Source organism: Nelumbo lutea, chromosome 1, assembly GCF_056320005.1.
Source record: "Nelumbo lutea isolate HS-2025 chromosome 1, American lotus-T2T, whole genome shotgun sequence".
NCBI classification, from domain to species: Eukaryota; Viridiplantae; Streptophyta; class Magnoliopsida; order Proteales; family Nelumbonaceae; genus Nelumbo; species Nelumbo lutea.
Window position 1 is genome coordinate 135,730,005 of NC_142684.1, and position 17,496 is coordinate 135,747,500.

General features: G+C 40.3%; 1 protein-coding gene and 1 long non-coding RNA gene across 2 annotated transcripts; both read left to right on the plus strand.

Moving 5' to 3' along the window:
* Positions 1 to 500: 500 nt before the first annotated feature.
* Positions 501 to 2,539, plus strand: LOC148877769 (uncharacterized). The gene is made up of 2 exons (XR_016099016.1): positions 501 to 1,542; positions 1,993 to 2,539. It is a non-coding gene; the product is annotated as an uncharacterized LOC148877769 (long non-coding RNA).
* Positions 2,540 to 6,410: 3,871 nt separating this feature from the next.
* LOC148877770 (uncharacterized) lies at positions 6,411 to 7,707 on the plus strand. The gene has a single exon (XM_088943692.1). It carries the CDS (start codon positions 6,909 to 6,911, stop codon positions 7,464 to 7,466), a length of 558 nt encoding a protein of 185 aa, XP_088799818.1. The 5' UTR covers positions 6,411 to 6,908; the 3' UTR covers positions 7,467 to 7,707.
* The last annotated feature ends 9,789 nt before the right edge of the window (positions 7,708 to 17,496 follow it).

Here is a 17,496-nt window from a genome sequence, read left to right on the forward strand (position 1 = left end):
ATGCAAATTTATTTATTTTATTATCAATATAAATATACATTAAAAAATGTATTTTCTATAATTTATTAATGCATAAATGTAATATTACCAAACGTAGACGAAAGTGAATCATATTGCAAATTTATCCTAAACTGGGATTTATACTCCATTTGCATCATTTCCAAATAGAGCCTTAGCAAATGCAAGGCAACAGAGATAACAGATTTTCCATGTAAAAATTAGGATTTTTACTATCCACTCCACCTTAGAATTCATAATTTGATCATACAGTTTGGATAAGTTTAAGGGGGAAAGATTTCCGATTCAGGAAGAGATACTGTTTATAGGGGAGCTGGGAATAAATAGTTAAATAGATTTGGGAAAATAATTTCCCAATTCTGAGATGGAGTAGACTGTAAAAAGCCTAAAAAAAAATGTAAATAATTAAACTAGTAATTAATATTAAATGATCCCTGACCCTGAGCAACTCTCGACTCTTCGCCAATAGGGGAAGAGCACGTTTCTGTGTCTTATTCGTAGGGTTATAACCTTTGTTTTTTATTATGTAACGGCCATGGTTATTGCTTCTTCCTTCCTACATATCTCTCTCTCTCTCTCTCTCTCTCTCTCTCTCTCTCTCTGGGTTTGGAATCGATGGGATCACCGGGTTTCTTTGTGATATGTCTTCTATGGATCTCACCTTTGGAGCTTTGATGATGTTTTACAATGACGAGATCTCTGTGTTTCGACACGGGACTGAGACAGCTAGTAAGCTTTTGGGTTCAACGCCTCATGATCAGCTCCTGATTAAGACAACAACAACAGGCCGTTGGGGATATTGTATTGGCACTTTCCTGAGTTTTCTTCCTTGTTTACTCGTGGGGGGAGAAATATGGTTAACTTGATGTGGGGAATCATGGTTTCCTTCTGCTATCGGCACTTCTGCTGAAATGCATTGCTGAACGAAGATAAATCGATTGCTACCTCTGGTGCTTAATCGTGCTGTAGGAGATGGTGAAATTGGAGTTGGAGTCGAAATGGTGTAGAATTACTGGTTTCCTGAAGTGTGGCTCTCGGATTTGCACTGTAAGATATATCTGGTTGGGAGTTGAATCGTATGTTCTTAAACAAATTAGACACTGAGCAGAGTTCGAGTTTGGGTTAGTATGTTTGCCTGAATTCTGTTCAGAGTTTCGATGTGCTTATTTCCTTTCCCCACTTCGAACATATGTGAGAGGCTGTCTATCATTCTTCCTTGTAAATTTCCTTAGAATTAATAATAATGAAATCATCTTACCTCTTCCTCTTAGCTTTAGGTGATATGGTGCTGACTTGTGTTGTCTCTGGTTCGTGTTTATCGGGTTTTGGTGATCAGTCGAATAATTTCAAATGTTAAATGTATCCAAAAGTAAAGTAAAAGCGATCAGTGGGCTAAGAAGAGGGGAAGAGTACTTTGGAGATGCACAAATGCGGCTGTGGACTATTTGGGAAGAAAGGAATGCAAAGATCTTTTTTGAGAAGGAAAGAAGTGTAGAAATAGCGAAAGGGTGTATAGTGGTAAAGGTAATACATGGGTGAAAACCTTGGACTTATTTTCTCAATTTTCCTTTGATGACATATGGAGGAATTTGGGCCAGGTGGCTGCTAGTTCAACCAGAAGGAATATAACTGCTAGTTCAACTGCTCTTGCCAGGAAGCAAATCAAAACCCCTGGCCAGTTTCTAAATTAGAAATTTTAGGTTCCAACAGTTAGCTTCAACTTGAAAAGGATACATGTTGCAACCTGGAGCCAGTGGTCCGAGAAAGTTAAAATGTAGACAATCTAGATACTTCTCTTTCTAATCGGATTAGCCATGTCACTGAAATAGAATAGTTACTCTAAAAACCAAATAAAGTAACCATTTTATGTCTTTTTGCTTTTGTCTGGGCATGCACTCATCATATCCATAAACTTGAAGCAGATTTACTTGTCAAAAGTAAGCACTCATAACTGTTTCTTGGTTGGTCATTCAGAAAGAGGGACATGATAGGAAAAGAACACAGTTATTTTGGAGGTTGAGGCACACACAACACAACCTGTGCATGCACAAAAACATGCCATTGGGTGTATGCGCATGTAGGAGGGAGATATGTAGCTGGAATTTGAGAAGTAGAGAGCTTGCCTTTTGCATGTATCAGCCAATGTTTGAAAATGCAAAGGTGTGAAATGAGGTGTTCCACTTTCCTAAGAGATGAAATGTAAACCAGAATGCAAGAAGAACAATTCTCCTGAATATGGAATTTTTTCCTTGCAAGTTTGCTTGAGGTATTCCACTATCCTTCATGAGTTTGCTTTGTTGTTCCACTATTTAAAGCACAAGTATATAATGCATTCACTTCCTGTACCAAGTGTTTCAGAAGCATACACTTTATACGAAGTATGCTCTTTTTATACTGCCTCTATAATCTATACAGGAGGTATATGCCCCATGTACACCTGTACTTCTCTTTCGTGCTTCCAAGCATTTTAGCATTGCCTTAGGGCTAGGATTGCAAATACTATCTGTTTCTCCAAATTTGAATATGACTCTGATCTGGTTAAGGGTGATTTGAATTCATTCCATTACAGATTTGTTTTGAATGCTGCATGTTTTCTAAAGAGTTATAGGTTCAAGGCTCATAAAACTTATTTTCAATTCATTCTGTTCATGATATACAATATCAATGTCGTAGTTTGGTTTGTTTTATTAATTATATATAATATCTTGATCAGTTTTCGTTTATAATTTATTTATTTTTATCAGTAACAGAGTTTTAGTTTATAATTTAGGGAGAATGACAGTTCAGCCCAGGGTCAGAATTTGTAGGCCCAAAGTACAGTTGGGGTGGGTGCCAGCTCGGAATTGATGCCAATTCACGGGCGGGCAATTGGTGTGTTGGGTGGGGGTTTTTGACATTTTGAATGTTTATAGCTCTGTAGTGAAAATCAGAAATCTGCATTGGGCCTGTCCGTACTTCTCCGTGTAATTTATTAATAGCATTCAGTATCTGAGTACACTCTGAATTCAATCCAGATCCTATCTATATCCAATGGATAAAATTCAATTTAAATCTGAATATTAAGGAATCAAATTGGATCTAGGTTTATCAGATTCATTTCAATTCATTTGCAGTCCTACTTGGACTCTTGGAGGTATACCTTCAGGCACAGGCACCCCAGACTTTTTAAAACATTAGTTGGTGTTACGCAGAAAATCATCATAGATAATCAATGGTGCTCCATGTTTAATGACATCTATTTGTTCTTCATTGATACTGATTTTACATTTACAATAGAAACAAACCATTGAGTTGTAGCACTCACATGCAAAGAAAGCTTCTTCCATTTTCTGAATGTTATGATGGTAATGGCTATAACTAATTACTTTCATATTTTCTCCATTTTGTGGTGGAATCATTGTAGAAAAACATGGTTATTTATATGAATTTTCCTTTCTAGGTTTCTTTCTTATGCGTCTAACCCTGAGGACCTTATAAAATTCAGCTATGCTGCAATTTGGTACTATTTAGCATTTTGGATGTACTAACTTTCCAGTTTCTTACTCCTAGGCAACAAGTTACTTTGAGGAAACTATGCTTGAAAGTGTTTGGAGACGAATATATTAATTTCTAGGGCATAAATACAGTTTCCCTTGTTGCTTTTTTTGGTACAAATTGCTGCTAACTATCTAGTAGTTACATATATGCATAATTTCTTTTGGTGGTTGGATCTGACTAGATTTGTAGATTTTGGGTAGAAAACATTACCAAGAGGAATATTAATTTCATTCTGGAAGGAAAGATAATTAGTTAAAAGCAGTTTTACTTGTGCTGCACAACAATACCAGTAGACCAATAAAAACTGTGTTTGTAACAGGATTAACTGAAATACTTTAGTTTTGTTTTGGAAGGTTTCCAAATTTTGCCTTTTCTGTTCACATACTATACTTGGGAAGTTCACAAATTTGTTATTCCAGGTGACAATTATAGTAATTCCTTATTGCTGCCGGGTATGGTTGAAAAACCTCATCCGAGTACTTTGCAAGCTTGCAACTTTATTACCGAAACTACTCAGGTAGCCCACTTTATTTGGAGAAACAATCAAACAACCAATCATACTCTGAAGTTCAAACGTTTATAACAAATATCCTCTTTGATTGCATTACTTCATTAATTGTACAAGTGGTGATACTGAAAAATAGGGGTGAAACGCAAGTTGGGATAGACTTCCAAGGATTAGAGAGAAAAATTGGTGACAGAAAACAAGTGTGGTGGGGAGTGGACATGTTGCTAAACATTTGCTGGAGACCATCTTAACACTCTACAGTTTCTGGTAAGTTCAAGATCTATGGTAGCAGCTATGGAATAAAATTTTTCAACAAATCTAAGCTATTCCTTTGTCTTAGCCGCTTAGGTAATTAGTATTAGGCTCTTGGCTGCTATTGAAACTACCTTTTCCTTTGATTGCAATTGTACTGAAGACAACAGGTGAAAGGGGTGAAAATAAATTCTATTTCTCCAGGGCTTAAGTTTCAATCCACACATCTTCAATTAGAGGATTGCCAATGCCAACTGACCCACACCATAATTGATGCAGTTAAATAGAGTAGTTGTCGATGGTTTAATTAGGATGGGTGTATTGTCTTGCTGGAATACAAATACAAGGGACAGCAGCATATAGCTATTACCTATTAGAAGCTGGTACTTGGTACTTGCCACTTTTATTGCTGAATTCAACTCGACAACCCAAGTCTGTCCTTGGCCAGCTTTCAGTAGTAAATTTTTCCTCCCATTATCTGCAGACTGCACCGCTCTCCCATAAACTTAAATAAATAAATCTGGCAATCTCTCTCTCTCTCTCTCTCTCTCTCTCTACCAACCTAATAAACCAAAATAGCACTCGTCACACAACGCGAGACGCTTGGATTGATTTTGATTGTTAATTTGTGGACAGGACTCCTCCACAAAACCCAGAATCTACAAAGCATCTCCACAGGCCACAGCTTCATTCATCTTTTGATAACAGCTGAATTGCTTAACTGAATGACTTATTTCACTATAGACAAAACAATAAGTCATTTTGTTCAGATTTGTATTCATAATTCATATTTTACCCAAAAAAAAAAGTATAAATTTATCTTATGCCATTATCACGCCTTTATCCACTGTTAAACGATACCCAATATTTTTTTTGGGGGGAAAATTTCTTATCAGTACCCTGTATTTTGACTTGAATGACAATTCAGTATTCGAAATTTTAAAATATGACAACTCAGTATTCAAACTTTCAAAATGTGACAATTCAATACCTGTCACTAACCAATCCGTTAATCAGCCATTAAGTGACATTTGAAAAGTAAAAAATGCTCTAAAAATGTCTTCTAATTCTCTTTATCAACCATCTAAAAAATTGACACTAAAATGAAGTCCCAAATTTTAGATTCATCTAAACAATCACCAACTTTTTTGAATAGAAGAGGTTAGGATTTGGGATTGTCACATTTTAACGGTTGATTAACAGACTGGTTAGCGGTAGGTATTGGATTGTCACATTTTAAAGTTTGGATACTGAATTGTCACATTTTGAAAGTTCAGGTATTGAATTGTCACATTTTAAAGTTTGGCGGCCAAATTGTCACTCGAGCCAAAGTATAGTATACTAATAGGAAATTTTCCTTTTTTTGGGGAAATTGTCTAAAACTCACCATGAATTTTCAACATTTCTCTTAAACTCACCACAACTTTTCAAAATGTCTAAAACTCACCATGTTACTAAATTGACGTTAAACAGACTAACGGGTGTTAATATATTACCATTTTAATATTTAGACATGAAAAAAGGAAAAAGTTCAAAAAATATTTTCAGATATAAAATACATAAAAAATAGAAATTACAAAAAAAATAAAAAATTATAGAAATTGCAAACAAAATAAAAAATTATTTTCAAATTATAGAAATCATAGAAATTGAAAAACAATTTCAGAAAATAAAAATTGTAGGAAAAACACAAAAAGTTATAGAAAAACACAAAAATTTTAAATAAATAACAAAAATATAGAAAATTTTATGAATTGTAGAAAATAAAAAAATGTAAAAAATAGAAATTATAAAAAACATTGGAAATTATAACAAAACACTAAAAATGAAAAAAAAACAAGAAAAAAGAAAACTGAAAAGACCATTTTCCTCTAATTCACCATTCAAGGGTAATTTGGTCATAAAAATTGTTATTTATGCTGACATAGACACCTCTGTTCAGAAACGTTAACGTGCAGATGAGTTTTGAAAAATAAAATATGGTTAATTTTAAAAAGTTGTGAATTTAAGAGAAATATTAAAAATTCATGGTCATTTTAGACAATTTCCCTCTCTTTTTCTTTTATCGTGGACTGACCGGTGAGAACGGTGACGGCTGACTGCTGGTGTTGGTCCCGTCCCTACTCCCTACGGGATTCCCGATCCTGAACGCCTCTGACACTTTCATGATTCCATTAGAAAAGAGCGCCCAACCGATGAGAACGCTCTCACTGAGAGTGAGAGTCGCTCATCAACATTCCTATCCTGTATTGGCCAGAACCCAGAAGCCAGATAAATGACTTTAGGGTTGTCGAGTGAGAGCGCTCTCATCCCATCACTATCCAAAACAGAGAGGCCGAGACGAATTAACTACCGAGCTGTCATTTCGAACATAGACAGGGATTTCTTAGGGTAAAGGATGTCAGCAACATCTGATCAAAACCAACCAAAGCTCCTCTCATGACCTCCACCCAAAAAGTTCACTGTTCTGTTCCGACTTCTGAGTGGCCTGGCCTGTTTGAAACAGCAGAACCCCAGTCCCCAGGAAATCCAATCCAATCCAAAACCCTTGTCAGAAAAGAAATCAGAATAAACCAAAGAGCAAATCAACGTAATGAACATAAAAAATCAAGCTTCGGTGGCAGAAGACTCCGAAGGAGAAAAGAAGGAAGAGGAAGAAAGGCAAAGTAGCTCCTCAGACTCAGAGACCTGGGTTTTGTTAAGGAGATTGATGAGCAAGAGAAGAACATGGGCGTGTCTGTTGGTGTTGGTGTACGCTCTTCTTCTGTCTTCGTCATGGAACCTCCTCCGTTCCATTCTATCTTGGTACAATTCCAACGTCTCTTCCACTTCTTCTAATGGAGCTGGAGCTGTTGGGTGGCCGGCTCTTTACGCCTCGGTGCTCTTCGGCGCCTTGTTCGGTCTGCTTTCTATTGTGGCAGCGCTGGCCGTTGCCGTCCCTGCAACCGTGGTGACATGGATTACTGTGCTGGTGCTCCTCACTTTCTGCGGAAAGCCTCGCCGGTCTCTGGTGCTAGAAGGAAGGAAGATCACGGCAGATATTACGGGGTTTGCCATCAAAGTTGTGATCAGGGAAGGGAATATCGTGGCTGCCGTGTGTGCGCTTCTTGGGTACTTGGTGCTTGTCAGGAGGGCTGGTGAAGACGACTGATTTACTCCATTCACTGGTTCTTCCTTCTTCCTTCTTTCTCCTTTCCCTTCGTTCCTTTTCTTTTAGTTTTAGAGTTGGTTAATTAATGTAGTTATTCCCTTCAAGTTCTAGTCTGCTACTGATACGATACAACTAATCTTAGAGCTTTTTCTTTTCTCTCTCTCTCTCTCTCAGCTTGTTCTCCAAAATGAGGCATGTTATTTTACAGATTCAAGAGAAGTTTTTTGGTTAGAATGCTTAATGCTTTCGTTTCTTTTCTTGATACAATTGGCCATTACTCATGATTTTGCTTTTTTGAAATCGAAAACAGTTATGTGATATTTGCATTTTTTTTTGAAAAACAAAATCATACATTCCTTAAATTGTTTATGAGCAAGTCCTACCAATTATAGAATTAAACATTTTTGTTGAGGTTTGGTCAACTACTATATCCTAATTGTCTTCATGAATGGATTTGGATGTAAAGCCCCCGAGGCGCGAATTGGGCGGCTTTTCCCGATCTTAAACAGAGATGGAAAATTATTTTTGCTCTGAACCTGGAATGGATGGGATAAAGACGGGATTTGCATATAATTCCTCGAACCAGCGTTTCAGCGAGAAAAACCGAAAAACCAATTTAAACCAAATCGAAAATCTGGTTAATTGAGTTGGGGGGGGGTATATATAGAAAACTGACCAGTATATATATATTTTTATATATTTTATTTATATTATATATATTTTAAATTAATAAATATGCACTATATATATAAATATATAGTTATAATATATAATATATTATTTATTATTTACAATATAATATTTTATATATTGCTAGTTTTTTATTATTTATATATTTTTTATAATATATTGTAAATATAAAAAACCAAAAAATTAATGAACTAAACCAATGGTTAACTGAATCGGTTAATCAATTAATCGGTTGGCTTCGATTCGGTTTCGATTACTGATTTTTCAGAAACTAGTAATACTAGTTCAATTTGAAAAATAGGCCCATGGTTCGATACCGAACCGTGAGCACCCCTACCTCGAACTCGCTCCACCCATAGTAATTATTAAAAATGTGCTTATGTTTCATATTAATTTCTAAAATATCCTTAAAATTTCCCCTAAATTCTTTAAAACCTTTAGTATTCCATAATCCAAGTTTTAAAATTCCCCAAATTCTCATAATTATATTTCTAAAATATTGCATGTATTTTTCGGTAATTGCCTCAAGGCGAGCAAAACTCAAAGATTCCCTATCGGGGATGGGGAGGTGCCCCACCCCGAACCAACCCCACCCACAGGGATGGGGAGGGGTTGCCCCACCTCGAACCCACCCCATTGCCATTCCTAAAATTCACTCACTCTTTACCATTTTCTATTACTGGTAAGTGTGCACATGCTTTGCGCATGACAATTCTAGATGACGATAATGATATTAATAGTATATCCAAAATTTTCTATAAATTTTATGTATTTTTAATTTTCTATTATTATTTTTATTATTAATCAGATGCAAATTGCAAGGTACAAATCTGATTAGATAAATACCTCATCCAAATATGTGGTAATCAAATCTAATTGTGAAGTTTCAAATATTGGCAGGCTTACCTACTCGGCTAGATTCTTCATTTTGTAATGTTTATCTTTCTAATCTATCATTTTTTTTTTTGTTCATTTATCAAAAAATGCAAGATTTAAATAAAGGGAGTTGAGGTGAAAAGTAATAGTTCAATTTACAATTTAAGACCTTACAATTAAATAGGGACTAAATTAGAAAATGAGTATGTATTTTAGTCAAAAGAAAGTTTCACAATCTTATTCATATATTTAATAGTAGTGTAAATATAGAATTATAGATGTGTTGAATTTTTTTTTATATTTTTGTGTGTAAAAATAATTCTAATATACTTTTTGTTTAATATGATATTATACATGTGCTTAAATGCTTTTTTTTTGCAAAGGTTGATATAAAAATATATATTTCATTTTTATATTTTGTTAATTTTTATTATTTATTTATGACATTAAAGGTTAACACATTTAACCCAAAAGTTGAACTATTTATTACTAATTTTTATATTTCATTTTTGGCTACTTCTAAATTATATATTTCATTTTCATTATCAATAAAAATAATTCTTGTTTATTACACTTATTTTTTTATTGATTAATAAAAATATCATAAATGTGTCTGTTATTTTTACATTTTTGTAATTTCTTTGTTCATTTCTATTTTAAATGTTTTATTACCTAAGTATGACTCTATAAGTTGATCAATTTGATTCAGATGGTTGAATTGCTTAGCCACCACTTGGATAAATAATTGTTTTGTTTTTGAGTCAGTTTTAATATATATATATATATATATATATATATATGGGTTTATATTATTACAAATATTGACATAGATCTAATTAGTAGCATTTATTAGTGAAAATAAATTAAATATAGGATTTAATAAGAGAAAATGAGATTCAATACTTTAAGAATAATACTTAATGAGAGGGGATTAAATGAAGTGGAAAGTAATAATTGAAGTTATATTTTCAACCTTTACAATTAGAGATAGACTAAATATACAAATATGGGCATTTAAGTAGCCACTAAAGCTAGCATTCAAGGTATAATAAAATGACTTTTATACATTTTTTCAAACAAAGAAATAGAGGATAATGTTAGTCCAAAAAAAATTCATATACAATATTTTTTCTTATTCTATTACGATCTTACTCTTAAATTATTCTTTTTTAAACTTAATAAATCATGTCCAACAATCGATTTCTTTGTAAATGATGGTTTTATTGTCTACACTTGTCTAGAAAATTCTTGTGAGAGGGCTCAATTTCAAATGGGTGTGTCAACCAAGCCAATTAATTATGATCTCAACAATTCTCAGACCATACCAAATCGTTTTAGTATAGAAATCAAACCAAACTGTTTTCTTACAGTTTAGCCTGGTTTCTAATACAATTCGAGCCATTCTATTGAGGTGGAATGGTTTGGTTCCATTTTTTTGGCACTACTTTCCCATGTTTGAGCTCATTCTGAAATAAGCCATGGCGACATGCATTCGTTTATGGCTGGTTCTGGAACACAAATTCTCATGCCAGCCCAACCACACTAATATCTCTTGTTCTAAAACGTGCCACACCCCTCATCTATGTTATCTCACACCATTCGGTCAGTGTAATGCCCATTCGAACAGCTTTTACAGCCTTACATTGGGAATATCTCCATATTTATGTGCTTTATTTCATGGGTAGAAATTCCCAATGCAAGTTTGCAAGAGGCTGTTCGAACGGTGTGAGCATTGGTATGTTATCTACGTTATCTCACACCATTCATTCAGTGCAATGCTAGTTCGAACAACTTTTACAACCTTGCATTGGGAATATCTCCATACTTATAAATTTTGTTTGATGGGTATATATTACCAATGCATGGTTGCAAGAGAGTGTTCAAACAGTGTGAGCAATATGGGTTTGGTTGACTGAAGCCAAACTCTGTAAACTTTTGTTACTTAAATTTGATTTATCTTTTATTAAATATAATGGAATTATATTTTTATATGCACTAGTAATTAATCATTGTTTTTATTATGTTCAATTAATTATTAAATTATCTTTCATTATGTTTAATTGACTTTTATTAGATTTAATTAACTTATTTTTATTACCTTCAATAGTTATTTTTTGTTACATTTTACTTACATTATTTTTATCATGTTTAATTACTTTATAATTCTTTATTTGTATTAATTAATTTTAAAATTTCTTTTAATCAATTGTAAAATGTGACTCATGTATAACATGCACACCGAAAATCCATGTGTTGATGCTTGACCATTGATATTGATATCAATTTATGTTGTACACTTGTACATGTGCCAAGATATTTAGGCCACATTGCAAAATATATATTATCATTCGTTTGTCACATCCCAAAACACACCACGCTATTTAGGCCATGGTTCTATAAGACACCTAATTTTTTAGATGATTGATTGATTAATTTAAGGCAAAATTTATGGTGCATGATGTGGTGCAATCCGGCTGCTCTCAGCTAGAGGTCATCTGGCTTCAAGTAGACAATAGACTCAGTTGATCTGCAAAAAGCAAATTAGAGAACCCGGGGTTGCTTACCCGGCAAGGTCACTCTGATGCTTAAGTCAGTACTTGGTTGCGAGCTGATAATAGCTGATGATGGCATATTTGGCCCTCCAATGAAATTGTGACACGTGGCACCTCGTGACAACTAGGCGACACCCAGGCAATAATTTACCAAGCTGGTGTCCCACTCGGGCACCGGCCTGGCTGGCCTGGCGTGCGGCCTGCGCACTGCCTGGCACAGCCTGCGCAACTTGGCCGACCTGGATCAGCCTGGCACATGATTCGACCTAGCCGATCTGGATTAGCCCGGCACATGATCTGACCTGGCCGACCTCGTTGACCTGGATCAGCCTAGCACACGACCCGACCTAGCCAACCTGGCAACCCATAAGGCATGCCCATCGAGCTTGGTAGCTCACCAAGGAGCTCGCCAAGGAGCTCGGTAGCTCGCCAAAGAGTTCGCCAAGGAGCTAGGCAACTCTCCAAGGAGCTTGCCAAGGAGCTCGCCACCAAGGAGCTAGGCAGCTCGGCAGAGCTTGCCACAAGCAGCTCGGCATAGCCCAAGGAGCTCGGCATAGCTCCCCCGGGCAGCTTGCCGCTTGTAGGGTAGCTCGGTACAGAAGAGCAGTTTGGCGTATCGCAGGAAGATCTCCTGCCTGACAATCGTACCTGACAGATCTGGAGACCTGCCCCGACGTCTCTCGTCAGGCGGCGCCTTGCCTAGCAGAGTCGTACTCTACAACAGTTGCCTGCACCCGCCGCTTCAGCTCTGACAGCGACGACTGCGGCAGAGAGACAGAGGCGGTTATGCCTGAATTGACAGAGGCGGTCACGCCTGATTTGATAGGACACCGCTATATAAGGACTCCAACCCCCAAAGGCAAGGGGAGAGAAGGAAAAAACGGAGGTAATCCCTACTCTCTAACTCTCTCATTCCTCTAATATCATCTTCAAGCTCTCGACAATCAGATTGCTAACTTAGGCATCAGAGAGTCCCCGTCAGGTAAATACCCCCTATCCCCCTGGTTCAGTTCTCACAGGTTCTTCAGCTCCCGCCACCTACAAAGAGGAGGAAAAGATGGAGTTCTCGCAGGTCTCTCAGCTCCTGCCGCCTACAAAGGAGAGAAGATCACCTCATGCAGAGGGCAGTTGGGTTGCGCTACACTAGGGAGCTCAACCATCCTCTAAGTTACAAGCCGCCTAGGAGCAGGTCAAATGACGAGTCCACCAAGGTAGCTCACCACCAGGGAGCTCAGCATAGCTCTCCCCGAACAGTTCGCCATCAGGGAGATCTGCATAACTCTCCCAACTCGGCATAGCTCTCCCCCAGGCAGTTAGCCATCAGGGAGCTCGTCACCAGGCAACTCACCACCAGGGAGCTCGTTACCAAGTAGCTTGTCACCAGGGAGCTTGTCACTAAGTAGCTCATCGCCAGGCAGCTCACCACCAGGGAGCTCGTCACCAAGCAACTCACCACCAGGGAGCTCGTCACCAAGTAGCTAATCACCAAGTAGCTCACCACCAGGGAGCTCGTCACCAAGTAGTTCGTCACCAGGGAGCTCGTCACCAAGTAGCTCATCACCAGGGAGCTCGTCACCAAGTAGCTTGTCACCAGGGAGCTCGTCACCAAGTAGCTCACCACTAGGGAGTTCGTCACCAAGTAGCTCACCACCAGGAAATTCACCACCAAGGAGCTCCACCATCCTCTCCTGGGAAAAGGTCAAATGACGAGGCACTTAGCCAAAAAAAAAATTGATACATCACAAAAAAATGATACGTGACCAGAAATGGTTATATCAATTGGCATCGTCTGTGGGAACATGCTACAAAAAGCTAAGTTCTCATCCTACAAAAGCTAAGTTCTCATCCTACGAAAACTAGGTCCTCTTCTCCTAGAAAGCTAAGTCCTCACTTTTTAGAAATTGAAGTTATCGCTTTATAGTTTACATTTTTTATGAACTCAAAGAAAGCTAAGTCCTCACTTTCCAAGGCTCCCGTGTGAGTTGGTGTCCTAAAGTTAGTAGTGCTGCCCCCGAAGGTCGAGCTCCTAGTAGCTTCTTGTAGGAGTGGGTGACCGGCATTATGAGGTTGATTCAGCTCGGCACCTGATCAGTTCGGCACCTTACACGTAGCTCGGCACCTTACAGGTAGCTCGACACCTGGTCAGCTCGGCACCTCACTGGTAACTTAGCGCCTGGTCAATTTGACACCTCACAGGCAAAGCCTATGGGCCACATTACTGCTAAAGACCTAGTCACCTCTTCGGCACGGGAAAAGTAAAAAAATAGTGGACTACGAGTCACTCCCAAAGCCTACGGGCCATATTACTACTTAAGACCCAGTCACCTCTTCGGCATGGGCAAAGTCAAGAAGAGTGGACTACGAGTCACTCCCGAGCCTAAGGGCTACACTACTGAACTGGCGGAGACTTCCTCACCTTATAGACAACTTGCTACTTGTAGGTAGCTCGTCACATACAGACGACTCCCAAGGCCTAAGGAATTGGATCGGCATTTACTAGCTCGTCGACTTATAGGCCAAAAGAAAAATACTCCCTCACTAAGTTACTCTCAGTTCGGGAGTGGGGGGCAAATGATGAGGGCAGATTTGGCCCTCCAATGAAATTGTGGCACATGGCACCTCCTGACAACTAGGAGACACCCAGGCAATAACTTACCAAGTTGGTGCCCCACCCAGGCATCGGCCTAGCTAGCCTGGAGCGGCTCGTGCACGGCCTGGCGCGCGGCCTACACGTGGCCTGTGCACTGCCTAGCACTGCCAGTGCGACCTGGCCGACCTGGATCAGCCTGGCACATGATCCGACCTAGCCGACCTGGATTAGCCAGGCACATGATCCAACTTGGCCGACCTAGCCGACCTGGATTAGCCTGGCACACGACCCGACCTAGCCGACCTGGCAACCCATAAGACATGCCCATCAAGCTTGGTAGCTCACCAAGGAGCTCGGTAGCTCACCAAGGAGCTAGGCAGTTCTCCAAGGAGCTTCCCACCAAGGAGCCAGGCAACTCGGCAGAGCTCGCCACAAGCAGCTCGCCACTTGTAGGGTAGCTCGGTATAGAAGAGCAGTTTGGCGTATCGCAAGAAGATCTCCTGCCTGACAACCGTACCTGACAGATCTGGAGACCTGCGCCCACGTCTCTCGCCAAGCAGCGCCTTGCCTGGTAGAGTCATACTTTGCAACAGTCGCTTGCACCCGCCGCCTCAGCTTTGACAGCAACGATTGTGGTAGAGAGACAGAGGCGGTTATGCCTGACTTGACAGAGGCGGTCACGCCTGATTTGACAAGACACCGCTATATAAGGACTCCAACCCCCAAAGGCAAGGGGAGAGAAGGAAAAAATGGAGGTAATCCCTACTCTCTAGCTCTCTCATTCATCTAATGTCAACTTCAAGCTCTCAACAATCAAAGTGCTAACTTAGGCATCGAAGAGTCCCCGTCGGGTAAATACCCCTGGGCCCCCTGGTTCAGTTCTCGCAGGTTCTTTGGCTCCCGCCACCTACAAAAAGGAGGAAAGGATGGAGTTCTAGCAGGTCCCTCAGCTCCCGCTGCCTACAAAGGAGAGGAGATCACCTCATGCAGAGGGCAGTTGGGTTGCGCTACACCAGGGAGCTCCACCATCCTCTGAGTTACAGACCGCCTAGGAGCAGGTCAAATGACGAGTCCACCAAAGTAGCTCACCACCAGGGAGCTCAGCATAGCTCTCCCCAAGCAGTTTGCCATCAGGGAGATTGGCATAGCTCTCCCCAGCTCGGCATAGCTCTCCCCCAAGCAGTTAGCCATTAGGTAGCTCACCACCAGGGAGCTCGTTACCAAGTAGCTTGTCACCAGGGAGCTCGTCACCAGGCAGCTCACCACCAGGGAGCTCGTCACCAAGTAGCTCGTCACCAGGGAGCTCGTCACCAAGTAGCTCACCACCAGGTAGCTCACCACCAGGGAGCTCTTTACCAGGTAGCTCACCACTAGGGAGTTCGTCACCAAGTAGCTCACCACTAGGGAGCTCCACCATCCTCTCCTGGGAGCAGGGTCAAATGACGCGACACTTAGCTAGAAAAAATTGATACATCATAAAAAAATGATATGTGACCAGAAACGGTTACATCAATAGCTTAAAATGCAAGAGAGCTAGATAGCAGAGATTACGTGTCCCTTTCATCCCCGAGGGGGAGTCTTTATATGGTGGAGCCTTCGTGGGTTTTGCAGAGTGGTTCCGATATAGCTCACCACCAGGGAGCTCGTCACCAAGTAGCTCGTCACCAGGCAGCTCACCACCAAGGAGCTCGTCACCAAGTAGCTCGTCACCAGGGAGCTCGTCACCAAGTAGCTCACCACCAGGTAGCTCACCACCAGGGAGCTCTTTACCAGGTAGCTCACCACTAGGGAGTTCGTCACCAAGTAGCTCACCACTAGGGAGCTCCACCATCCTCTCCTGGGAGCAGGGTCAAATGACGCGACACTTAGCTAGAAAAAATTGATACATCATAAAAAAATGATATGTGACCAGAAACGGTTACATCAATAGCTTAAAATGCAAGAGAGCTAGATAGCAGAGATTACGTGTCCCTTTCATCCACCAGATTCCACGTTAATTGGGGATAACACTGCTAACTTATAAGATTCATCACTTCCGCCCGAATCAATCGGGAAGATAATGCTAGCTGTTATGAGGCGTGATCTTGTAAGGCGTGGAATCTGGTGGCGAGATCTTCGAGATTGCCAAGCAGTGGTCGGTCAATACTACTCGAGCTAGTGCCCTTTGGATCCGACCTGATACGAATACCGAAATGCCTTGGGACCGAGGTGGTCCTGATGCAATTGTGCCCCGAGGTGAACTTGTCCCGAGGTGGACTTGTTATCTGAGCTCAATTCGTTGCTGACTTTGTGCGTCGGACTGAGCTGTCATCCTGGTAGTTAGGTCAGGTCCACGTGTCCCCCTATTACTAGATTGAGCCAAATCGCCCTACATCAATTGCTCCCCACTCCCCGAGCCAGGGGGTCCCAACCCGGTGCGGGGAGTTCATGACAAGCCAAGTGGATTTGGTTCGAAATCCAGGCAGCTAGCCAGATGAATCACGAGTCGGATTTGTTCAACTACCCGACTCAACCAAGAAAACCCAGGTCGCGTCTAGCCTATGCACGAACATCACACGATCTATAAATTCCGTGGACGTCAAAAAAGCACTAAACCGATTTTATCCTCGGGGGTCGTGCAACCGGTTTTCCTAGGAGCTGTTGGATTGCTTCGATGATTGTTAGTCTTCGGACATAGCGGCTATAAATAGGGGGTCCATGACTCATTTTTCTTGCCACAAATTCTGTGATTGAGCTCTCCCGAGGTCACATCGGAGGAGTCTTTTAGCTCGCTTTCCCTTTGTTTTTGTGTTTCCCTTCGTTTGTTTCTCCTTTGTTTTTTAATCATGTCTAGCTCTAGCATAGACAGACTTTTAGGTAGCTCTAGTGAGGTTGAGCGTGTCGTGGTGCAATCCGCGGCCCCTACTGGGGAGGTCAGTTTGCCGTTGGGTGACTCCCATATAGAGGAAACTTTCATGCCCGAAGTTGAGCCATCTCGGCTCGGGGAGACCAAGGTTTGGCAAGAGGGTCCATCCTCTAGAATGGAGGCTCCGTCTTCTTCCCATGGTCGGGATCCAGATGACTTCGGTCCTTCTACTCTGACCTCGGATAGGCTAATGTACCTAGTAGCTCGCTATCGTCTTCCCGATAGCTTGGTCTTTAGTCTTCCTTTAAGTCAATATCCTTGGGTTCATGATCACCATGAGCTCACGGTCTTTGAGGAGCAGCTCGTAGTCGAGCTGTGCTTCCCGCTCCACCCTTTCATTATAGAGGTAGTCAAGTTTTTCAACATCACTATCGACCAACTACACCCGAACTCTATCCGGAATATAGTTGGTACTAT

Excerpts from the sequence above, each read along its gene's own strand:
- LOC148877770 (XM_088943692.1), top strand. The coding sequence starts at position 6,909 with ATGAACATAAAAAATCAAGCTTCGGTGGCAGAAGACTCCGAAGGAGAA.